Source organism: Saimiri boliviensis, chromosome 13 (genome assembly GCF_048565385.1).
Source record: "Saimiri boliviensis isolate mSaiBol1 chromosome 13, mSaiBol1.pri, whole genome shotgun sequence".
In the NCBI taxonomy this organism is placed as follows: domain Eukaryota; kingdom Metazoa; phylum Chordata; class Mammalia; order Primates; family Cebidae; genus Saimiri; species Saimiri boliviensis.
Window position 1 is genome coordinate 91,249,666 of NC_133461.1, and position 26,330 is coordinate 91,275,995.

At 38.1% G+C, this 26,330-nt stretch overlaps 1 protein-coding gene across 2 annotated transcripts in view; it reads right to left on the reverse strand.

Annotated features, from left to right (window-relative positions):
- MSR1 (macrophage scavenger receptor 1) overlaps positions 1-26,330 on the reverse strand; it is a 568,786-nt gene that overhangs the window by 46,223 nt on the left and 496,233 nt on the right. Inside the window, exon 12 of one of the 2 annotated variants that reach the window (XM_074383956.1) lies at positions 15,117-15,553. The exons of the other annotated variant lie outside the window; for it this stretch is intronic. Within the exon in view, the coding sequence (XP_074240057.1) occupies positions 15,522-15,553 (32 nt within the window). The 3' untranslated portion in view covers positions 15,117-15,521. Of the gene's footprint in view, positions 1-15,116; positions 15,554-26,330 lie in introns of those variants that run through there. 2 annotated transcript variants of the gene reach the window in all.

Here is a 26,330-nt window from a genome sequence, read left to right on the forward strand (position 1 = left end):
ACTTTCTGACAAATGAATTCAGAGTTCCTTTCGGGTACAAATAATTTCTCCAAAAACCTCCTCAGGAATCACTAGGGAAAAGGGAACCTCTATCTACAAACAAAAATTCATTTGAAGATCATCGATAAACAAAGTATGGATCTCAGTTCAAACCTCAGACGTAAGAGAGCTCTAAATATAAAATTAAATTTCAGCATCACAACAATTATATTCTAGTGGTCTCTGTTAAACAAGACTTCTATTTTATGCCACAAATGTTAGAATTATCTTTAACACTGTTATGGTTATTAGAAAAATAAAACACTTGCAGTCAGTTCAAGGAATACTTCTCTGTGAAGCAGCATAGTTACAGTTCAGGTGTAAGAAAACTTACATAGAAATATAGGAGAAAGAAAAAAAAGACTTTTATTCATTATTAACTAGGGAATTATTTAAAGCATAAAGAATAAGAAAGCAGGAATTCGTATGAACAAGTAAACAGAAGCTTTATATGCAGATATAATAGTTCTAGTTCAGTTTACATATGGAAATACCTTAACAGTGGGTAGAGTGGAAGTGAATGACCCTCTAATGAGCAATTAATCAAATCTACTGGAGTTCCGATGCTTCCATGGACTCTGGGTAGCAGCTTCCAATTATGGTTCTTCTACTTTTGGCATTTTTCCTGCTCCTTCAGGAATCTCTGCCTGGTTCAGCCCTCCGGCTCCACTCCTACCTCCACCATGTCCATCAGGGTGACCCAGAAGTCCTACAAGGTGTCCACTTTGGCTCCCAGGTTTTCAGCAGACACTACTACACGAGTGGGCCCAGTGCCCGCATCAGCTCCTTGAGCTTCTCCTGAGAGGGCAGCAGCAGCTTCTGGGGTGGCCTGGGTGCAGGCTATGGTGGGGCCAGCGGCATGGGTGTGGGCATGGGCATGGGAGACATCACCACCGTCATGATCAACCAGAGCCTGCTGAGCTTCCTTAATCTGGAAGTGGACCCCAACATCTAGGCCATGGGTACCCAGGAGAAGGAGCAGATCAAGACCCTCAACAATAAGTTTGCCTCCTTCATCAACAAGTTACAGTTCCTGGAGCAGCAGAACAAGATGCTGGAGGGCAAGTGGAGCCTCTTGCAGCAGCAGAAGATGGCTGGGAGAAACATGGACAGTATGTTCCAAAGCTACATCAACCACCATAGGCAGCAGCTGGAGACTCTGGGCCAGGAGAAGCTGAAGGTGGAGGCGCAGCTTGGCAGCATGCAGGCGCTAGTGGAGGACTTCAAGAATAAGTATGAGGATGAGGTTAATAGGGTACAGAGATGGAGAATGAATTTGTTCTCATCAAGTAGGATGTGGATGAAGCTTACATGAACAAGGTAGAGCCAGAGTGTCTCCTGGAAGGGCTGACTGACAGTATCGACTTCCTCAGGCAGCTGTGTGAAGAGGGGATCCGGGAGGGGCAGTCCCAGATCTCAGGACATGTCTGTGGTGCTGTCCATGGACAACAGCCGCTCTCCGGACATGGACAGTGTCGTCGCTGAGGTCAAGGCACAGTACATGGAGATGGCCAACCGCAGCCGGGCTGAGGCAGAGAGCATGTACCAGATCAAGTACGAGGAGCTGCAGACGCAGGCTGGGAAGCATGGGGATGACCTGCGGCATACAAAGACTAAGAACTCTGAGATAAACCAGAACATCAGCGGCTCCAGGCTGAGACTGAGGGCCTCAAAGGCTTCCCTGGAGGCCACCATTGCAGATGTCGAGCAGCCTGGGGAGCTGGCCATTAAGGATGCCAACGCCAAGCTGTCCAAGCTGGAGGCCACCCTGCAGCAGGCCAAGCAGGACATGGTGCAGTAGCTGCGTGAGTACCAGGAGCTGATGAACGTCAAGATGGCCATGGACATTGAGATCGCCACCTACAGGAAGCTGCTGGAGGGTGAGGAAAGCCGGCTGGAGTCTGGGATGCAGAACGTGAGTATCCACATGAAGACCAACAGCGGCTGGCTATGCAGGTGGTCTGAGCTCAGCGTGTGGGGGCCTCACAAGCCCCAGCTTCAGCTAGGGCTTGGGTTCCAGCTCTGGCTCTGGTGCAGGCTCCTGCTCCTTCAGCCTCACCAGCACCACCAAGGCCGTGGTTGTGAGGAAGACTGAGACCTGCGATGAGAGGCTGGTGTCCCAGTCCTCTGACGTCCTGTCCAAGTGAACAGCTGCGGCTGCAGTTCCTGAGGCTGCCCCAGAGCCCAGGAGGGAGGCGGCTGTGCAGGGGAGCACAGGGAACAGGAGACACACCCGAGGCTCAGCCCTAGCCCTCAGCCCACCCGCAGAGGAGTTTACTGCCTGGGGACCCCCTTTGCCCAAGCCTCCAGCTGCAAAACAGTTCAATCCCTTTTTTTTTCTTTTTTGTCCAAAATAAAACCTCAGTTAGCTCTGCTAAAAACAAAACAAAACAAAACAAACAAAAACAAAACAAAAAAAGAAATATCTTGAGGAGGCTATGTAATCAACTCTGCGTTTTCCCCTTGAGACTGATGTTTTATGAAGCAGAAAATACATTAACTAGATTTTTCTTTTGGCTTTCTCTTTGGAGGCTGATAGTCAAGATAGGAAAGGTTTGATTCTTCTCAAAATTCCTGCAAAGCCTCTACTGTTCCTATGCCCTTTTTTTTCATGCCCTCCTGCCTCCTTCTCACCATGCTCTCCTTTCCTTAGTCAAGCAGCTCCTTCCAAAGCCACAGGCTGACCTGGTTCCATCTCGGCAGTGCGAGAGTGGCAGGAAGGCTTCCAGGTTGGCTTGAGGACTCTGAATTTGGCAGCACAAGGAGCCTGGATTGTATAATCTTTTTGTGAGAGATGTATATCCATCCACATTGGGTTGATGATTTCTTATTCCTACCAAAAATAAATTTTAAGGGTCATAGCACAGTTTGTGACTTTTTTTTTTTTTAATGAGAGAGTTAAGGGAAGGAGATTACATTTAAAACATTGATCTCTGTTATGTTCCTCATTAAAAGGAAAAGGGAACATCTACCTACAAAAATTCACTTGAAGATCATCGATATACAAAGTACAGATCTCAGTTTAAACCTCAGATGTGAGAGAGCTCCAATTTATTTTTCTATAACACAATTCAATAACTAGTAGGTACCCACACTGTTGTGTGAGGTGGCAATTTGGGGTTCCCACTCCGTTTCTCTAGATTTGTGTCTAAAGTCTGAGACTTGAGTTGCCCAGGCCTCTGACACTGAGAAGACTTGATCCCAGTTAACCTTTGAACATGTTGGCATCACACCTGGGTCCCAACTGTCAGCACACACAGGTTGTGGCTGTGTCATTTCTCATTCCTATCAGAAAGATCCTGTTGTCCTCTTCTCAGCAAGAGATTTATCTACCACTTCTGCACCATGCCGAGTGACATAATTGTCTGTGCAGTAGTTTAATGCTTCTTCTAATCCCTCATCATTCTCAAGGCAGGGGACAATTTTGCTGCTTAGAAGCCAAGCCATGCTGGGCATATGAACTTCTGTGGCTCTGTCAAGGCTTTATGACTCAATATACTCCAGAAGAATTTGCCTTGGGGATCTTGCCTCTATGGTGCTCTACCAAAGCAAGGCAGAGTATGCCAGAAAAATAGCTTCCCTCTACTGGTGCAGTTGGTCTGGCATGGGCTGACTCTCATTTTCCTCTTCTTTTTCTTTTTCTTTTCTTTTCTTTTTTTTTTTGAGATGGAATCTCACTGTCACCCTGGTTGGTATGCAGTGATGCAATCTTGGCTCACTGCCACCTGTGCCTCCTGGGTTCAAGTGATTCTCCTGACTCAGCCTCCTGATTGCTGGGATTACAGGAACCTGCCACCATGCCAGCTAATTTTTTGTACTTCAAGTACAGACAGGGTTCCACCATGTTGGCCAGGCTGGTTTCGAAATCCTGACCTCAGGTGATCCACCCACCTTGGCCTCCCAAAGTGCTGGGATTACAGGTGTGAGCCACGGTGCCCAGCCTTGTTCTTCTTTAAATCAATTTTATTGTCATATAATTTGTGCACAATAAAATATACTGCTGTAAGTATTCAATTCAGTAAGTTTTTTCCGATGTTGATACCCATATAGTCTTCACCACAATCAGGAGGCAATACATTCCCATCATTTTTCCTCATGCTCTTTTCAATTAACATCATCTCTGATTCCAGAACCAGGCAATCATAGACCTGCTTTTCGTTACTATAGATGAATTTAGCCTATCCTGGAATTTTATATAAATGAAATCATATAATATGTACTCTTTTGTTTTGATTTCATTCTCATAATGGTTTTAAAATTCCTGCATGTTGTTTGTGCTAGCAGTATTTCATACCTTTGTATTGCTAATACTATTCTGTTGTATGAATATACCAAAATTTGCTTATCCGTTCATCTGATGATGGATATTTGTGTTGTCTTATTGAATAAGAGCTTGACTAGCTTTATAGGGAAATATCAAAATTGTTTTCCAGGGTGGTTGTATCATTTTACATTTCACTCAGCAATGGATGATAATGCCAGTTCCTTCACATCTTTGCCAGGTTTTGCATTTTAGCCATTCTAATGGGTTTGTAATGTTTCTCATTTTAGCGTTAATTTGCATTTCCCTGATAAAAAAATAATAAGCATCTCTTCATACGCTTAGTAACCATTTGTATATTTTCCTTGGGGAAGTGTCTGTTCAAATATTTTGCCTTTTCTTTTTTGAGACAGAGTCTCACTCTTGTCGCCCAGACTGTAGTGCAGTGGCGCGATCTCAGCTCACTGGAACCTCCGCCTCCCGGGTTCAAGCGATTCTTCTGCCTCAGCCACCTGAGTAGCTGGGACTACAGGCACCCACCACCATGCCCAGCTAATTGTTGTATTTTTGATAGAGATGGACTTTCACCATGTTGGCTAGGTTGGTCTCCAACTTCTGACCTCAGGTGATCCACCCACTTGGCCTCCCAAAGAGTGGGGATTACAGGCATGAACCGCGGGGCCTGGCCTATTTTGCCAATTTTATAAATGTATTACTGTCTTGTAAAAGTTTCCTACGTGTTGGTGTTGTAGATACAAGTTCTTTGTCAGAGCCATGTATTTTAAACATTGTCTCCCCATCCATAGCTTGCATTTTCATTTTATTAATAGTATTGTTTAAAGAGAAAGTTTTTAATTTTAATGAAGTCAAATTTATTAGTATTTTTTCTCTCATGATCTGTGTCCTATCTAAGAAATGACTGCCTACCCCAAAGTTGGAAAGATCTGTTTTATTCTAACCTTTCTGTAATTTTAGTTTTTGTAATGTATTTTAAATTAATTTTGGGGTACAATGTGAATGTTAACGGCAAGTTTCCTATTTTTCTCATATGGATATCTAATTACTTCAGCATCATTCATTGATAAGATTATTACATCCTCACTGAATTATCTTGAATCTTTCATTGTTTACTTTTGAGGCAGGGTCTCATTCTATCACTGGGCTGGAATGCAGTGGCACAATCATGGCTCACTGCAGCCTCAACTTCCCAGGCTCAAGCAATCCTCCCACCTCAGCCTCCGAAGTACTGAGACTATAGGCACATGCCACCATGGCCGACTCATTTTTATTTTTTATTTTTCTGTAGAGATGGGTCTCGCTATATTGCTCAGGCTGTTTTCAGACACCTGGGCTCAAGTGATCCTTACCCCTTGGCCTCCAAAGCACTGGGATTTCAGGCATGAGTCCCCATGCCCAGCCTTGAATCTTTTTTGAAAATCAACTAATAATATATGTGTGGATTATTTCTGGAGTCTATTTTGTTGATTTATATTTTATTATGATTCAAATAGTACACCCTCTTAATTTTTTAAAGAATTATATTAAGCATTAAAACATTTTTTCTTTTTCCTGAGCATTTACATTTTCAAGCAAGTTTTAGAATTTTTAAAATTAAATTCTACATTACTGCTTGCTGGGATTTTAACTGGGATTGTATTGAATCTGTTGACATATTTGTGGAGAACTGAGATCCCCGTAACATTTAGTCTTTTGCCCCATGAAATTTGTATCTCTCCATTTATTTATCTTCTCTTATTTCTCTCGGCAATGTCTGACAATTTTCTGGGTATTGTCTTGCCCATACCTTGCTAAATTTATTTTCAGACATTTCATGCTTTTAGATGTGACTGTAGATGGTTTTATTTAATAATTTTTTCAATTGTTTTTGCTAGTATATAAAAAAATACATTGAATGTGTCTTCACTTTGCATCCTGTGAATTTGCTAAAATCTATTATTTCTAGCAATTTTACTTTTGTAGATTCCTAAGGATTTTTTACACATTTTTCTTGTCTGTGAATAGATGATAATCTATTTCCACTCTGTACACCTTTTATTTCTTTTTAATGTTTCATTGTACTGGCTAGGACCTCAAACACAAGGAAACTTATAATAAGAGTTTCTGTAGCCTTAAAAGTAGTTTATAAAATAACTTGTGTCGTTTCAAGGATAAGAGAGATAGTTTTACATTACCTGGGTTTTAGATTCTAAAATCAGAATAGACATAAATTATTGATTCAACTCCCCTGTTGATGTCTGTAAAGCACCTTCTAAACATCATATTAAAAAAAGGTAATGCCTATATTTATACCTTTTGATCACATTAAAAAAAGGTAATGCCTATATTTATACCTTTTGATCATATTAAAAAAAGGTAATGCCTATATTTATACCTTTTGATGCATGAATGTTTAGAATATATACCTTACAGACCTTCTTTCATTTAATTCTTTCAGTAATCTTGGTATTATCTTTAATAAAAGAAAAATCTAAATCTCAAATGTGATCTAACTTATACAATATGAAATATTTACATTTTCTTCCATTACAAAAAAATTAAGAAATATTTAGCATTTGGAGAGAGGAAAAAAGTATTGGTAAGAAAACAATGGAAACAAGTCATAAAAATAAACTTCATTATAAACTCAAGTATCTACAAAATCTGCAAGAGTAACATTTTGGCTTTTTTTCTAAGAAAACGTCACATATTGCCATATCCAAGTTTATCATATTTGGGATTAACTATCCAAATATTTTGATTATTATTTGCATAGTTCTCTATAAAATTTTTAATTTAAATGTATTAATACTAAAATTCCAGTATTAATAATTTTCTCTACAAAATATTACAAGTCAAATAACTAATAAGTATATTTTTTTCTGAGTGAGGAACTTATGCCTATTTGATATTTATTGAATAATTTTTTTGCATGTTTATGAACATTTCCCTAGAGATGGTTCCTATAGAGATGTTAATTCTGCTTTTATAGAGTAATCCTGTGCTTTTCAGTATAACCAGGAGCTGGTTAATAAAATTATTTTATTCTTTGAATGAGTCAATTGTGCTATGTAACTTAAATTGCATCAGTAAGATAGTAATCACAAATCTGATTTAGAAACTAATTTATCTGAATTAACTGTTGAACTTGAAAAACAACAATTAAAAACCCCATTAAATCTTATTCTTAACAGAGCTAGCTATATAGTCATTGTTTCTTGACTCTAGATCCATGCTAAATGAGTTCTTTGGTAAAGAGTAAATCGGTGCTCATTGAACAAATGACAGGGGACTTAATGGTGAAATTATTTTCAGTACAGATTTTTTTGTTTAGAAGTCTTTTAAATTGATGTATTTGTGATATTGATATGGATTTGCTACCAATATATAGTGTATTTTGTAAAAAACAATGAAGAGCTCCTTGGAAACATATAAGCTATGAATTATGTTACTACATCTTTTTTAAATTATTTATTTATTTATTTATTTATTTTATTTATTATTTATTTATTTTTTACTACATCTTTCTTTGGGAGAGTCATATGACACATTTGGTATTAAATGCTCTGAAAAGTCTTATAACAAAGATGTCTCTAATTTTCTGTGACTAGGTTTTTCTCAAAAGAATTTGACTATAGAAACTTCTTGCTTAATGCTCATCAGCATCTTTCTAAATTGAAGTTTTAAGGAACATACTGTTTGGAAAACAGTGAAATGCCAAGATAATGGTTAGGTCTGCCCTCATCTGACTCCTTCAGTGGGTGGAAGGGTATAATCATATGCAGCATCTGAGCTTGAGGACGAATGAGAACACTGGGTTCTCACCATCAGTAGGGGACAATGAAATGCCAGCAGCAGAACTTGTTCTGCTGGGGTTAATTATTGAAAGTTTATTTTTGCTTGGGATCTCATTTTTCTCTTCTACTCACTCCACCCTTGAGAACTGTGGGTCAATTACTTGTCAGAAAAAATAAATTCTAACGTTTCCATAACTGGAACTGTTAATGCCTGATAACACAGCGTTAAGAAGAATCTCCTAGGGGTATTAGAAACAAGGCAAGTCCTTTTCTCCTGATCTTTTCATGCACACAGGTAATATAGACCAGAAATCTACTTTGAAACAAAAGAAGAGTAGATAGAAACGCTGATCTTGTCAAAAGTGAGGCCTTAACATTGAGACATATATTAAATTAAGAAAAAATACTGTTTTTAAGGATTTGAAAAATATGCTAAAGGAGTGAGCATTTGAAAGCCAGGTGACAATCTAAGATTTGAGTGAAATCATTTTGACTCCTGCTTATGAGAAGCTTCTCTGTTGTATGACAAGGCTATTTTTGGCAAAAAAAAAACCCCCAAAAACCAAAATCAATACAGGGAGATAAACAGATGAATTAGTTCATAGAAATGCTATATGTTATTTTCAATGACAATTAACCTTTACTAAGTTCACTGGAGGAACATCATTACCAGTGCAAGAAAAGCATACAAGGAGTGATCATCAGCAAAGGGGCCTAAGGTTCAGAAGGAAGAGGGAAATTGGGGGGATATGAATGGCTAGTTCCAACACAGTGAAAAGCTTTGTTCTATATATCCACTGTCTTATATTCCAGAATATTATTATCACATATACTTCATATTCAGTTCTTATACAGCCAGTCACTTCCATTTGGTTCATAGTTCATGTGCTGCAACCTCCCAGGACTGTATTCATTGCCTTCTTCACAGGTGGAAGAATTGGGTTTGAAAAGTAACTCAGGTCCATCTGTTTTTAGCTATCCCATCATCCTCAAGGTATTTCCTTTTTTCTTCTCAGTATACTTTACATTGTAGGGTACATGTGCAAAGCGTGCAGGTTTGTTACATAGGTAAACACATGCTATGTGGTTTGCTGCACTCATCAACTAGTCATCTACATTAGGTATTTCTCCTAATGCTATCCTTCCCCCTGCCCCACTACCTCCCGACAGACTCTGGTGTGTGATGTTCCCCTCCCTGTGTCCAAGTATTCTCATTGTTCAACTCCCACATATGAATGAGAACATGTGAATATTTCTGTAAGGCTTTATCCCTTTGGGAATCCCCATAAAATTATGAACTTAATAGTGTTGGGAGGGATGGTAATTATCTTTAAATATAGATATATTTCCCTATGGGGAGATCATACAGAATTTCATTATTTCATTCCAACTTGTTGTCAACCCAGAGAGGGGAGCATTATGATATCACTTTAGATATTTAACTAAGATCATACAGCTTGTTGGTGGTACAATTGTTATTTGAATCCACCTCTGACTACAAATCCTTGTTCTTTGTATTCTGCTTCCCTATATTAAGATGATCTCTGTTTTATTTGGCTTGGTTTTTAGTGGAAGGAGGGAACTCTTAAGGAAAATGGAGGCTGGAACACACGCATATTCCTAATCTTGTTTTCTTTCTAATTCTTTCTGTTTAGCAACCAAAACAAACACATTGATGGAAACTTAAAGAAGTGCAAGGACACACATCGTCTCAAAATAAAGGGATGGAGGAAGATTTGCCAAGCAAATAAAGAGGAAAAAAAAAGGCAGGAGTTGCAATCCTAGTCTCTGATAAAATGGACTTTAAACCAACAAAGATCAAAAGAGACAAAGAAGGGCATTACCTAATAGTAAAAGGATCAATGCAACAAGAAGAGCTAACGATCCTAAATATATATGCACCCAATTCAGGAGCACCCACATACATAAAGCAAGTTCTTAATGACCTACAAAGAGACTTAGACTCCCACACAATAATAGTGGGAGACATTAACACTCCACCATCAATATTAGAGAGATCAACGAGACAGAAAATTAACAAGGATATCCAGGACTTGAACTCAGATCTGGGCCAGTGGACCTAATAGATGGCTACAGAACTCTCCACCCCAATCCACAGAATATACATTCTTCTTAGCACCACATCGCATCTACTCTAAAATTGACCACATAATCGGAAGTAAATCACTCCTCAGAAAATCATAACAGTCTCTCAGACCACAGTGCAATCAAATTAGAACTCAGGGTTAAGAAACTAACTCAGAGCTGCACAACCTCATGGAAACTGAACAACTGGCTCCTGAATGTCAACTGGATAAACAATGAAATAAAGGCAGAAATAAAGATGTTCTGTGAAACCAACGAGAACAAAGATGCAACGTACCAGAATCTCTGGGACACCTTTAAAGCAGTGTCTAGATGGAAATTTATAGCAATAAATGCCTACATGAGAAGCAAGGAAAGATCTAAAATCGACACCCTATCATCAAAATGGAAAGAGCTAGAGGAGCAAGATCAAAAAAAACCAAAAGCTAGCAGAAGACAAGAAATAACTAAGATCAGAGCAGAACTCAAGGAGATAGAGACACAAAAAACCCTTAAAAAAATCAGTAAATCCAGGAGCTGGTTTTTTGAAAAGATCAACAAAATAGACCTCTAGCCAGACTAATAAAAATGAAAAGAGAGAATAATCAAATAGATGCAATAAAAAAAAAAGATAAGGGGGATATCACCACCAATTTCACAGAAATACAAACCACCATCAGAGATTACTACAAACAACTCTATGGGCATAAACCAGTAAATCTGGAAGAAACGGATAAATTCCTGGACAGTTGCATCCTACCAAGACTAAACCAGGAAGCAGTTGAAACTCTGCATAGACCAATAAAAAGGGCTGAAGTTGAGGCAGCAATTAATAGCCTATCAACCAAAAATGCCCAGGTTCAGACAGGTTCACGCTGAATTCTACCAGATGTACAAAGAGCAGCTGGTATCACTCCTTCTGAAACTATTCCAAACAAAACAAAAAGAGGGAATCCCTCCCAAATCATTTTATGAGACCAACATCATCCTGATACCAAAAACTGGCAGAGACTCAATAAAAAAAGAAAACTTCAGGTAAACACAAATGCATAGAAATGTAAAGTTAGAAAGTCTCCAAGTGAAAATCTCTTACATTTTTAGAAGTGGAAATAGAGAGATTAAGTTTATTTGCCCTTGAGTCACACAATTAGTCTTCCCATGTTACTTCACTGCTTTTCATGGCTTAAGGACTATCCAGCATCTTAGAGAATCAAAGAGCAAGGGTGGTTTCCCTTCACTAGTGGAGAAAAAGCAACATGTCTTTGTAGAAGAATAACTTCCTTCTATGAATTCAATTATTTTCATATCCATATTTATATTTTCTTTTAGAAAACACTATGAGCCAAGAAGGAAAGAAATGTCTGATAATGTGTTTCAATGACAAATGTACATTTATAATAATACAAATATAAAAGCTCAAATGTCAAAATCATTAAAGGCTCCAAAACAAACTTATGTAAATATGCGGGAATGGAAACAGGCTTCTGAATCTTCCATCTGTACTTTAAGAACTATATTTCACTACAACATTTTCTTAGTATATTAGCAAATAAAGTATAATCTAAAACGCAAAATGTAGAAAGCCAGTTGAACAAACTTGAGACTAATATGCACAATGATTTTTCTTTTCTTCTGGATTCCTACCCATTAAAAATGTGCTTCTCTTATTATCAATTGTAATTATTGTTTCCTATTTATTAGCCACCTGCTATGGTAAGAATCTTATTGGACATATAGTAAGAATTCTACCACTGATGCACATTTCCCCAAAAGAAAAACCTTTCAGGGGCAGCAAGTTCATATGAGGAGCCTCTGTTTGTACTCCTAAAGGTTCCTCATGAGACAACTTTGCAGAAAGCCAACAGAACAATTTAGAAAGTAATTGGAGTTTCCAGAATTTTATTAGGGCATTGTTTCTCCAACATTACCCCGTGTGGATACAACCTTCATGGCTTTTGCAGATTTTTTTGTAGATTGTTGGGCTTCACCCCAGAGTTTTTCATTCAGTGGGTCGTGAATAGGTCCCAAGACTTTTCATTTTTAACAAGCTCTTAGATGGTGCAGTGGTTTAGAGATTGCACTGTGAAAACCATGGCATTGCAGGATGGGAAGTACCCAAGCTTCCTCATTTTCCTGATAAATATTACCCCATCCTCATAATTGTCCTCATCTCCAACCAGGCTACTAGATAACTATCTTATTCCTGTGTGATCCACCTTTCAGGACGAGAACATACCTTTCTTCAGGACCTTATAGGCTTTGCAACAGAAGTGAATTTGCCATTGGATGTGCAAAGCTGTGTATTTATGTTATGTATGCACTTTCTTTTCCTAAGAAGAAAAATGATACTCTGAAAAGATGAACTTCATTGCTTAATAATAAATGAGCTGGTTAAAACTAAAGTAACCAATTTCTAGAATGTGAAATTAAAAGACAAAGTAGCACTTGAGCCTGAAACAGCTGCAAAGGCAGTTGCAGAAGTCAGCACTCAATCAATGGAAAGCCAAAGCAGCTGACACAGCTTTTTACTAACATTTAAGTGCTTTCGTGTTTCATATAACTCATATTCATCCAACTGCATTATGATCCTCTCAAAAATGCCAACATTGTCATTTCCATATCCATCTGTAAACTAGTTCTTCTGAAAAGATAAAATTAAATTTTCAACCTCTAATGGCATAAACCAGCACCACCTGATATCTTGCTGTATGGAAAATATACTCTGATACTCTTCTTCCAGACCAGAAGGGCTTGGAGAGAGATTCTAAAAAGATTGGATAAATTGCGTATATTAATCTGTTTTCCCACTGCTATAAAGAACTGCTCGAGACTGGGTAACTTATAAAGGAAGGAGGCTTAATTGACTCACAGTTTCACATGGCTGGGGAGCCCTCAGCAAACTTATAACCATGGCAGAAGGTGAAAAGGAAGAAAAGCACCTTTTCACAGGGAGGCAGGAAGTAGAAAAAACGTAGGCAAAACTACCACACTCTTATAAAAAACCATCAGATATCGTGAGAACTCCGTCACTAACACGAGAACAGCATTCAGGAAGCTGCCCTCATGATTCAATTACCTCCACCTGGTCTCTCCTTTGACAGGTGGGAATGATGGAGATTATGGGGCTTACAATTCAAGATGAGACTTTGGGTGCAGACAAAGCCAAACCATATCGTTGCCTACCTATACACACACTCAGTGTGACTCTTTAAGTGGGTTTACGATTTAAGCTCTTACTGTGCAGGTTTTGTGTTCATGGGCCCTGACACAGCTTGCTGACTCTGGTGCTTATATAATTAATATCTCTATTAATTTTCTGCTGCTGCCCTAACAAATTAACACAAATTTAGTGGCTGAAAGAAACTGATTACCTTAAAGTTTTATGGGAGTACCAAATACAGTACAAGTCTCATTAGACTAAAATCAACAGTATTGTTAGGGTGAGTTCCTACTTGGAGGCTTTGTTAGTCCATTCTTGCATTGCTATAAAGAAACATCAAAGTCCAGGTAATTTATAAAGAAAAGAGATTTATTTTGGCTTATGGTTCTATAGGCTGTACAGGAAGTGTATCGCTAGCATCTGTTTGTTGTGAGGACCTCAGGAAGTTTACAGTCATCACAGAAGGCAACAGAGATCTAAGATGTCACACAGTAAGAGAGGAAGCAAGAGGGGGAAGGGGAAATTCCAATACTCTTTTAAACAACCAGATCCCACATGAACTAACTGAGCAAGAACTCACCTAACACCAAGAAGATGGTACTAAACCATTGATGAGGGATCCAACCCCATGATCCAATCACCTTCCACTTCCAACACTGGTGTAATGGTTAATATTGAGGGTCAAGTTGATTAGATTGAAAAATGCAAAGTATTGTTCCTGGGTGTGTCTGTGAGGGTGCTGCCAAGAAAGATTAACATCTGAGTCACTGGACTGGGAAAGGCAGACCCAGCCTCAATCTGGGTGAGCACAATCTAATAAGCTGCCAGTGTGGCTAGAATAAAAGCAGGCAGAAGAATGTGGAAATAATAGACTGGCTGAGTCCTCTGGCCTCCATCTTTCTCCCGTGGTAGATGCTTCCGGCCCTCCAACGTTGGACTCCGAGTTCTTCAGTTTTGGAACTCTTGGACCTTCAACCACAGACTGAAGGCTGCACCGTCAGCTTTCCTGCTTTTGAGGTTTTTGGGACTCAAACTGGCCTCCTTGCTCCTTGGCTTGCAGATGACCTACTGGGGGGCCTTGCCTTCTGATCATGGGAGTCAATACTCCTTAATACATTCCCCTTTATATATGCATCTATCCTATTAGTTCTGTCCTTCCAGAGAATCCTGGCTAATACAATTGGAAATAACATTGCAACAAGATATTTGGTGGGGACCAAGATCCAACCCATATCTGAGTCTGTGAGGGAAGATTCGTGTTCTTTCTAATTTGAGTTGCTGGCAGACTTCAGTTTCATGTGTCTGTAAGACCAAGGGCCCCATTTTCTTGCTGATTGTGATTAGAGGATTATTCCCAGCCTCTTGGGGCCACCCACATTCTATGATTCTTGTTCCTGATTTCCATCTTTGGGGCTGACCATGATAGGTTGAATCCCTCTTGTGTATGAAATCTTTCCTCCTTCCCTTTCTGCCACATCTTTCTGAGTCACCCAGGAAAGAGTCTCTGCTTTTAAGAACTCATGTGACTAGATTGGGCCTACCCAATTAATCCAGGATAATTTCACATTTCAAGATCCTTACTCTTAATCATATCTACAAAGTCCTTTTACCAAGTAAGGTAATGTATTCACAGGTTTCAGGCATTAGAGCACAGGAATCCTTGGGGGACATTGCCTATCACAATCTCCAAGCAAGGTCACTTTTGAGAAAAGGAAGCACTATAAATAAGCATTCCATGACAATAGAAATGAACCAGGACACCTGGTCATCTGTTTAGGACACTAAGAGCTAGGAGAAAGTTCTAAAATAAAGGCGGTGAGGAGGTATAGGAGGAAGGGATTATTTGTGTGCTGGAATAAATGAGTTGTGTTATATTTCTAGGGTTTTATCCAATAAGTGCCATTAAATAGTTCAATAGTAACTTCTATGCCTCAGGGAATGGAGAACGGGGTGCTAAAGAGATGAGTAAGAACACAACTGTGACTTCAAGAAGCTTCCAGCTAATTTTCAACAGATGTGTTTATTCATCTTGACTTCTAAATGTACTAAGGGTCCATATGAGGCAATGAAGATGGACAAGCATTTGATTTCTGGGGATGGCTTGATTGCAGAGGAAGAATACATTTTCCTTGACCGTGAAGGCACATGGAGTGCAGCATGATGAGAATCTCTTCTCTAGCCATTACGCTGGCAAGCCAGGACCACAGGATGTTACTGAAAACAAGTTAAGATGAGCATCCTATTTAGAACATCCCCTTAATTTAAAAGAAGACTATTTGGCACTCTTTAATTAACCACAGAGTACTACATTAACCTTTTCTTATGTTGTTATAAAGTTGAAGCTCTATTCCCACAGGTGAAATTTCTTCAAATGTATTCCACTATCCTTAGGCATATATACAGATTTAAAAAGAGATAAAATATGGAGATGTTATAGTTACTATTTCCAATAAAAGGTAATTATAAGACTGAAATTATGTATGTATTCAGACATGATTGTATAATGATTTAAAATGAAGCAATTACTCTGAGACATTCATTGGTCCTAGTTAGAAATGCTTGCATATTTTATTAGAGTTAATGTTTTATGTTTATTTATATTTGAATCATTATACTGTAAGATGAGACTTTTTGGCTTGGTAAGCTTAATGTTATTAATTTGTCATAGTCTTGTTTATACAAGAATTGCTGTGACTCTGAGTTACATATTACTACTTAATATTCTTGTCATCATGCCGGGCGCAGTGGCTCAAGCCTGTAATCCCAGCACTTTGGGAGGCCGAGGAGGGTGGATCACAGGGTCAAGAGATCAAGACCATCCTGGTCAACATGGTGAAACCCCGTCTCTACTAAAAATACAAAAAAAAATTAGCTGGGCATGGTGGCGTGTGCCTGTAATCCCAGCTACTCAGGAGGCTGAGGCAGGAGAATTGCCTGAACCCAGGAGGCGGAGGTTGCGGTCAGCCGAGATCGTGCCATTGCACTCCAGCCTGTGTAACAAGAGTGAAACTCTGTCTCAAAAACAAAAAAAAAAAAAAAAAAAAATTCTTGTCATCATATGGTATTTTATACATAATTTGAAATTGTATTTTTTCATACCTCTTACAATATTTACACTAAATTTTCATGTTGTTTCTAGCTAAATGTATTTAGAAATTTTCATTGTTAAGTAGTACATGTAAAATAGTTTAAAAAGTGTAATGTATTTTTATACTCATCATTGAGCAGAAAATTGAACATTATATAAAATGCTTTAAGTGTAAGATATTTATAATTTAATAAGGTAAAACAATGCTAACTTTACTTTGAATAATTATTTTAAATACCATATTATTTTCTTTAGAGATTTAGATTTTTGTTTTCTTAATTGTGACTGATATGATTTACATGAAAGTGAATAATGCTAAACTTTAAACAGAAGTGTGAAATAAACCAATTCTATTAGAAGAAAAAAATAGGAGGTAACAAGCAAAGAAAAGTTATTCCTTTAAGGATGTAAAAACAAAGGCATTAAATGTAACTGTATACATCAACACTGAAAATGATGTGACTGACATCCAGGAATATCAGTTTTTAGAATAAACAGGCCTGTAATCAAAAGAGGAACACTAGGTCAAAACAACTTTTACTTTATAGAGATTAGAAAATATGTGTTAAGATCTATTATTGCTTTCTGTTATGTGCAGATAAATCAATATTTATGTGTTCTTTAGGTTTTAAAACTTTCAATAAACACATTTAACCCAAAATACATGTTAACTAAAGAATATGTTTTTATATAATAAATACAATTATGAAGGAATTAATGTTTCTTTTTATCTGGTATTAAGTACCATAAATCATAAACTGTCTTTGGATCACATTTGAAAGTAGCAGGTGACAGAGTCTGGAGATGTGTGAAAGCAGGTAAGGGAACACGGACACTGGTGACACCATCGAATGTGGGATAAATGACTCTGGCTGATAAACTTAATATTGGGTCCTCCAAGAGTTCACAGAGCCAGGGTCAAATTAACAACAAAAAAAGTATTTTAATTTAAAAAAAAATTTAAAAAACTAAAACTAAATTGAAATAAAAAATGGGAAAAATAGCTTTTTAGTTTAGCTGAGCAGTATGATGTCAACTAAAAAATAGATTCAGAATGTCGCTATTGTTTACATGTTTAAAATTACATTTAGGAATTCAACACTCATAAAGAGCAGGCAATATAACCTAGGCAGTATATGCAACACAGCACATGACAAGACATGATCTTTGTCCTTCCAATAAGTTTCTGAGAAAGGGAGACAAACATGAGTCTACTGCAACATGACAAGTACTATAAGACACACGAACAGCAAATGGCGTGGCATGATGGTACAGTATGTGTAATAACTAAGCATGTGTCGAAGCATGGCCTCACAGAGATGGTGACTGAAGGTTCAAACTGTAATTTAAGGTGTTCATAAAGTAGGATAAGAACAAAAATACTATAGGCAGAAAGAAAATCCCAAATATAAGCCCAGAAGCTTACAGGTGCATGTAGCAGCATGGCAGATGATGGCGATGGCCAGGTCAGATGTAGAGCTGGACTCAGTTATAAAGGGCGTGAAAAGTCATAGTTCATTCTTTGAATTTTACTCGTAGTAATGCAAAAGCATCAAGGATGTTTTTATAGGGAATCTGGGCATCAGATGGTTCAGGATGGATTAGATGCAGAAGTTTGCAGAGAGAGTGGCTTGCGGTAACGGCTCTGCAATGATCTAATGAGCGTGCAGGAGGAGTGGATGGAGAGGAGGCTTAGATGATACAGTAAAAAGAGAAAGTCTGGAGAAAAAGGCTGCAGATGGAATTGGGATATTTCATCTTGTTCACCAAAATAGGCCTTATGAGAACAACAGCAAGTTTGCAGATAAGTTGGAAAAGAGATCAGAAGCCCTCAGCTTGGTGGTGTTCTAGTTGAATTTGAATTGCCTATGGGCATTCTCATTACATGTATTGAGTAGGCACCTGAATACCTGAATCTTGTGCTCAGAAGAGAGGTCAGGATACAGATACAGATTTGTGTATGCAGTAACTGAACCTACGAGAATGGGAAGCGATTATCCAGGGAGAGCAGGTGCATGAAGAGATGACCACAACTATTTTAGGGGTGAGTAGGTAAAGAGCTGTGAAAGAAGCTCAGATAAGTTACTAGCAAAGAAAGAGGAGAGTCAGGAGAGGGGTCATGTGAGATGGAGCCTTGCAAACCACATGGCAGGTATAGCTTCTTTCAGGACTCTTGTGCAATCACAAGTAACAACAACAGATTAACGCAGTCTCACCTTAATCGTACGGTGGATACCCAGGAATTGGAAGTCATTTTTTCTTTTAAAAATGGAATTCTTGATTTAACAAATTGTGGCATCATAAAATGTGGGTGTCTCATCTATCGTGATGCTTCTACTCTAGTATTTCAGGTTGCACTTCAGCAATTTTATACGGTTGTCCCAAAATACTGTTGCTGAAAATTGCAGTATACAAGCCTACCTATGTATTGGGTTATTTTTATGTAACAGAGCTAATGAGATGGGTCAGATACTTCACAACTCTTGTTTCTAAGCATACATTTTCTCGGGTCCTTGCCAGCACTAGCAGAAATGGTTTAAAAGAGACATTCGTAAAAGCTGTGATGTCAGTGCTCTACTGTTTATTTTTACCTGCGTTACATTATTTACATTATTTATAAGCAAACACTATGCTGTTATATTTATTAAACACCCTCTTTTATTTTCCTGTTTTATTTATACCTGAGGCATCTCACATTCATCCTGTTTGTTTACTTGCAACATTGTCACCTAAAGACACTCTTTCAAATGTGAAAATCTTATGCACTAATATTTTTTGCTAACCTTTTAATTGCACCTTATTTCTCTCTTTCTAACACCATCTCCAAATATCCCTTTTTGCCCTCAATACTGCTTTTTAAAAAAGCTTTAGATTTCTATAATTTTAGTAGGTAATTTACATTTATTTTGTAAGCACAAAGGGAATAGTAATAAAAAGAGAACAAAAGGCAAGCATGCTGTAAAACACCTTGCCAGCATCATCTTTAATAGACTTGGTAAAGAGTTCCCAACCATTTGCAAAACTGCTTAAGCAGACCTGGAAAAATGAACAGATCTGATATTCACCCACTGAAATATTCACTCACTGAAAAATGGCAGAGTTGTATGGAGACGATGTGTGGAGACCGTATGTTTACCTTGGGGTTTTGTCCTGAAGGTTTGTCAAAGACCATTTTTGGAGAAGTTGGGGAAAAACTTGACTCTCTTACCAATATGCATGAAAAGATTTAATAAAGGTGTCTCTACGACTTGCTTTTGGTCTCATAATACTAACAGTAATCAAAGCCTAAATTCAGGAACAAAGACAAAAGCAAGTCAGAATATTGAGCATACAAACCCAAACAGACTTGCAATGTTTTGGAAGAAAGTGGGTAATGTTGGCCATGGGAAGGAATGAGATTGTAACCTGTGTGTAAATTTCTGTCAACCATAAGTCTGGATTTCTAAGTATTCTTGATTAGGTTGCCTAGAGAAGGCGCAGGGAGAAAGAGTTTATAGAGCTGGGAGAATCAGATATTGCTAATAAAAGGTAGAGGCACATGTTATATTCCCAGAGAAACAGACTATAAGAGATGACGTATGGAAATTTTATTAGGAGCTGCCCTTGGAAGGGAAAGGAAAGAAGCAGGATTGGACAGAAGAAGTAGTTGGGCTGGGATGCTGTTTTGATTTTCATTGTTATGCTTTTTTTTTTAATTTGATCTTGATGTTGTTCTCTTGAGGCTGGCCATAAGCTTTCCCCTTGCCTGATGGGAAATTCAAGAAATTTGGCCATGGGCGTTCACAATGTGCATTCACAGAATGCTCCTTTATCCTGGCAGATAGCCTGATGCCTAAATGTTGACCCATAATCAGGTGTTCCTCTCACAGGAAACTTGTTTATACAGGCAGATGCCCTTGAGGCTCTTGTCTGATCAGTGTCCACTTCATTCCTGCCAATATAATTACTCTCTAAGAGAGCTCTGAATGGAAAGCAGGTTAGGAGCAGGTTGTGTGTGTGTGTGTGTGTGTGTGTGTATGTGTGTGTGTGTGTGTGTGTGTCAGGTGAGACACAAGGAGGAAGTGAAATGAAAATGCAGGAGCAGAAGAAATTTGTTTCTCAATGATCCCAGAGAGGTTAAGAGCTAAGGGGGCCGGGTGTGGTAGCTCACGCCTGTAATCCCAGCACTCTGGGAGGCCAAGGAGGGTGAATCATGAGGTCAGGAGATCGGAACCATTCTGGCCAACACGATGAAACCCCATCTCTACTAAAAATACAAAAAAAATTAGCTGGGTGTGGTGGTGCATGCCAGTAGTCCCAGCTACTCGGGAGGCTGAAGCAGGAGGATTGCTTGAACCCAGGAGGCAGAGATTGCAGTGAGCTGAGATCATGCCATTGCACTACAGCCTGGGCAACAGTGCAAGACTCTGTCTCAAGACAAAAAAAAAAAAAAAAAAAAAAAAAGCTAAAGGATGCCAAAGAGAGGCCAATGGAAAGCCCAGAGTGGGTGTGGAGTTCAACCAATGAGTGAAGGGAGGAGAGTGAGGAGGAATGGAAGGGTAGGCAGAGAGAGAGAGAGAGACAGAGAGAGAGGACAAGTATGTGAGGCTATGCCTTCTTAAGGTCCGTGAGCATTTTTCCTCAACCAATGTGGGTGATTTTAATCTCTTTTTCTTATAGGAGTTGAAAAAATAAGGCATTCACAAGATGAATAATCTATACCTGAGGACATGTTAATATTCTATAACAAAGACATCACATCTGGCATATTATCTACCTGACTTTGTTTGAACCCAGGGTCTTGCTACTATGGTTCTATGTGTATCCCAAAGTTCATGTGTCGGAAAATTAGTCCCCACCTCAACACTGCTGAGAGGTGGGACCTTTAAAGGGTGATGGGGTAATTCCATCCTTGTGAGAATGAGTTTGTTATCGCAGGTATGGGTTCCTAATGAAAGAATACGTTTAGTCCCCTTTCCTCTCTTGCTCATGCATGTTCTCTTGCACCCCTACCTTCTACCACGGGATGACACAGTATGAAGGTTCTTACCAGATGCTAGCCCCTCGACCTTGGACTTCTCAGCCTTTAGAACTGTAATAAATAAATATCTGTGATTTATAAATTACCAGTCTCAGGTATTATGTTACAGCAGCACAAAACAGACTAAGACATTTGCTAGAGGAGATACTTATTTATTTTTTTGCCAGGCTGATGAGTTAAATAAAAATATGCTTTAGCCTTCTCAGGATGGTAATAATTTTCTGCCATGTCCTTCAAGATGTGGGGACAAATTCAGAGGCCTCTATCTGCTTTCCTCACTAGGATAGCTCGCCTCCCACAGGTAAAAATCAACGTGGGATTGTATCAATTACCAACTAGCTCTATTTCAATTATAAATAAGGAAACTGAAAAATTAATTACTAGGTGGTCCCACAGACCCAATGTGTCCACTGTGTCCCAGAGCTGAGTCAGCCTTCCATTTGTTAACATTTCTTATAGGCTCCCAATGTAACTGGAGGCCCATGATGTTACTTTGGGTCTCATACAACTTGAGAGCTGCTGTATACGCTTTTATTAGGTTGTAGGATTCTTCCTTGTGGGGACTCAGACTCTCCTCCTCTCACTGGGTTCCAGATCTGAAAACTGGCTCAGATGCAGAACTTGGGGGCAAAAACTGCCACTTGTCATTTGTTTGACTACTTTTAGTCTATCTGATCCTGATTACTTTTAATTGTACATATTAATAACATAGTTCGTGCTCATCTGTTTAGTCCCAAGGGCAGCCATGGTTCTACCGACCATGCCCAGAACTGTTGGCAGACCACGCCTTCTGGCTGCCACTGATCTAACACAAGTTTTGAGAAATAATTTCACTCGCCTTAGTTAAGTGCCATCATCTTTCTGTTCTCTCCTGTTTTGTGGTGTTATCATCCCCATTTTTATCAGTGTGGTACATGACGGAGAATGTCTGCCATTGAATTCTTAGTAATTCTGGTGTCTCCTTCCGCTGCATATTGCTAGTTGCTTTAGTAAGTGATGGCTTTTCTAAACCTTCCAGTGGAACAGTCATTTGCTGGAATTTCAAGCATTCCATCGCTTATTGACTTCTCTGAATCCTTTCATCTACGTTTTCACCATCTGCCATAACAATTCTGGCATTTTACCTCACATAATATGGGCCATCTCCTTTTCCATGATTCATTTTTTCCTAGCATTGTGTTTAATTCCTATTGATCTACACCTTCAGAATCCAGTGTTTTACGTACTATTTCAGCTCCCAAGATAGGTATGTATTATTCCAGCTCCTCGACAGGCCCAGGACTTCCCCAGATCACTGTGAGTGAACTCTAAGTTATTAGCCTAGTAGTCAGACGAGAGATGGGAGAAGAACTCTGTGCCATCTTTGAGGCCTTAATAGAGATGATTGTACTACTTTATAGGCTCAGAGAATTTAAAGGAATCTGGGCATAAGATATTTTGGAGTGTATCAGTCAAGACTTCCTTATCCTCTATGTTAGGAATTCATTTTTTTCCATCCAGGACCTCGACCTTGTTATAGGAGTCCTGTTTAGTTTGAGATTTTCATCTTCCAGGACTCTGCTACTTATATGATTAAGAGCTAGGTGTGGTCCATGGCTTTTTCTGCTCTCTGCTTCAGTAGATGAAAGTTTCCTTATATACTGCTAGGACCACCCCCTGGTTTTCACACATCTTAATTTTTTAAATGAGTTTATCTTTCTCCAAAATATCAATTATGTTTAGCAACAGCCAGCCTATTTCATTGTACTTATATTTACTATATTCTTCATTATCTCAAATGCTTGATGTATCTTGTCTGCTAGTGCATTTTCTTCTACTGGAATTCAATTCCAGCTGAATTCAATTCCCTGTGAAAGGTTTGATAATTACTGTGTACCCAAGGCAGGGACTATCTGTGTTTCATCTAACATCAGTGATGGGGTTTAGTCTGGCACTGCCATCTGGGTGGGGTGATTCAACTCTCAAATTCTACCTACTGTCTTCTTCTTCACACCATTTCTGATACCAGCTATCACAGGTTGAGGTCACTGCGAAGCAAATTATGATTGATGATGAGGTTTCCTGATGTTTACCAGGGAGTCCTCTCTCTGTCAACACTCATGTAAGGGAAGAAAAAGAACTCATATTAGGAGGTTGGTCCTCAATGCAGAAAACCCCATGTGAAGCTCTGAAACCGTGGTGAACTCTGCATCCACTGGTTTTGAGTTGGAGGCTGCTCCAAGAAGGGGGCTACCATGGACACTCTGTAGCTTAAGGTTGCCTGTTGGTAGCACTCCAAGTACCTGGAAAGTAAGTCTTTTATTTCTGAAAGGGGATTTGGGCAGCACACGACCGCATCCATTATAGGCAGTTACTGACTCCTTCACATTGTTCCCATTTACATTTTCTACTGGTGTCTATATAATCCAAATAATGGAACTCTATTCTGTCTAGAGTTCTCTTCTTAGACTTAAGATACCAGTTGTCTCCAAGCAGCATCTATGTTTTTATTCTCTCTTTTAGATCCCTTATCACAATGTGCTACACTTGCTGAATCTTATACTTGACTCATTTTCACACTGCAAATCTCATAAGACAGAAACATTTTTTAGTTTGGTATTTGCTTTCTTTAAAGACAATCTTTAACTAAAAAAAATTCTAGCACTGTGTTTTGGCATAGAATTGTGTTTAGTAAAATATTTATGATTAATTTACTGCAGGGTTATGTATATATGTATATATAATATTTCAGCCCTTCTAAAGTTAGACAAAGCTCAAACTAACTGCAGGTTTAATAAATAAGAAAGTTATTGGAAAAAGTAAGATAGACAGTGCTCAGGAACATTTAGTCAAAGCTAAGAGTTATATAACTTGAGACATAAAAAAGATCAGCCAGATGCAGTTGCTGTTAGTTCTGCATGTGATTTTATCACTAAGGATTCACTTCTTTAGATTTCAATTCACTTTTTCCAAGAGAAATCTGTTAAATTCAAATTCCATTGGAAAACTAAGGTTATTAGCCAATAATATTTTTGGATAGATGATTTCATCAGATTGGCTTTCTAAATGGCAGCTAGCAAAGAAGTAGGGATATATACCACAGAAAAGATACAAGTGAAGGAAAATATCTGAAAATAGGGTACTTTAGAGGTGTGTGATATTAGATGTGAGTCAGCTACAGAAGAAAAGTATGACACGATCTAACCTGGGGCAGGAAAAATCAGACAGTATGAAAAGTGGGCTAAAAAAAGGAAGGGGTGGATTCTAAATCTGAACTCCAGCTACATTAGAATTTAGCCCTGGGTCCTCATCAATATTTCTAAATTTTTGATCCTCATCCAATATATTCATCAAATATTCTCTTTTCCCCATAGAAGGCTCTGATGTAGCCTGTCAATGCTGTCATGAATGAAATACTATTGCAAGCAAAGTGGCATAAACTCAGAGAACCTAAGATGGTAAAGGCAGTGTTAATAATTCTTTACAATGGCTTCTGAAAAACATACTTCAGACTATCATCCGTACCTTGGACTCAACTTCATGGCAACTTAGTTGGTGACTGCCTCAGAAATAAAACAAATCCAAGTTTCCACAGTTCAAAGCAACTTATTTATGTTCTTATTTTTTCAAGACATCTTCCAAAATGGCCGACGTTTTTGTCCACCAAAAAACGTATTTTGCTGTCTACATACTCTGTGAGTAAAAAAGCATGAGTAATCAGTCAAAAATCCTATAATTTCATTAAAAAATCTAATGTAATAATAGACATGCATTGCTTGCTACTAATTTCCAGACCTAGTAAATAACTGGAAATAGTAGATTGATGTTGTAATAGTATTAAAAAGTAACATCCTTTTCACTCCAATATTTTTCTGCTAGATCAGCCATTTAAAAATAAGAAAAAAATTTTGGTCATGGTCCCCCAAATTATATTTATTTCTTCACTCATAGTTGACAGTTTCTTTTGGCTTTTTTTCTCCTATAAATTACTAGCAAAAATCAGTAATAATATGTTGAAATTTGGATGCAAAATATATACACAATGTAAAATGCAAACAGTAAATTGAGACATAAATCCTGATTGAATGATCTCAGTTTTAAATATTAAGAAAAGTGAAATTCTTTTTTTATAACATGATAGTCCACAGATACTTCTTTCTCCAGATACTAAAAGTAGAGAGAGCTTTTGAAAAACAAGGGCAATTCAACAGCATAAATTTAGCAGAAAATTTATCTGTTTTATTCTGCCAGCCTTCCCTAGAGAAAGGAATAGAAAGCGCAAATAAGGAACAAGCCTAAGGCACCTTTAAATCCATTTCTTTTCCTTTGTCACAAAATCACAATGCAGCCTGAATGTCCTAGGAGGCAACACTTCTAGGTAAAAAAAAAAAAAATAATAATAATAAAAATACACAGATGAGTTCAAATAAATAACATGTAAAACTAATATTCTCATGACAATTTTTGTATTTTATATAAGTGAAAGTATTTATATAAGACTTGAAATATCTCATAAAAACCTGATGATAATTATTACTTATATCTATAACATCTGTTTTGAAAACATGGCTGGAGAATTAGAGCCAGAGAATAAACATAATCTTATGATACATAAAGCAAACATTCCCACAATTGGGAATGTAAAAAAAATTCCCATTTGTTTAAACAGCAAGAATATTAAATGAATCAGATAATCATAGAATTTTGAGGAGGGAGAAGATTTAGAGGTGTTTAAATGAAATCCTTCAATTTTCTTCAGCTAAATGACCATAAGTATGTTTTTAATAAAGAATTGAAAATACTAATATTAAACTATCAAATCATTTTAATATTGACTTTATATTTTATTAAAGCATGAAATCAAGCAAAGAGGACCAATATTCTCAACATTTTCTTCATTTGCT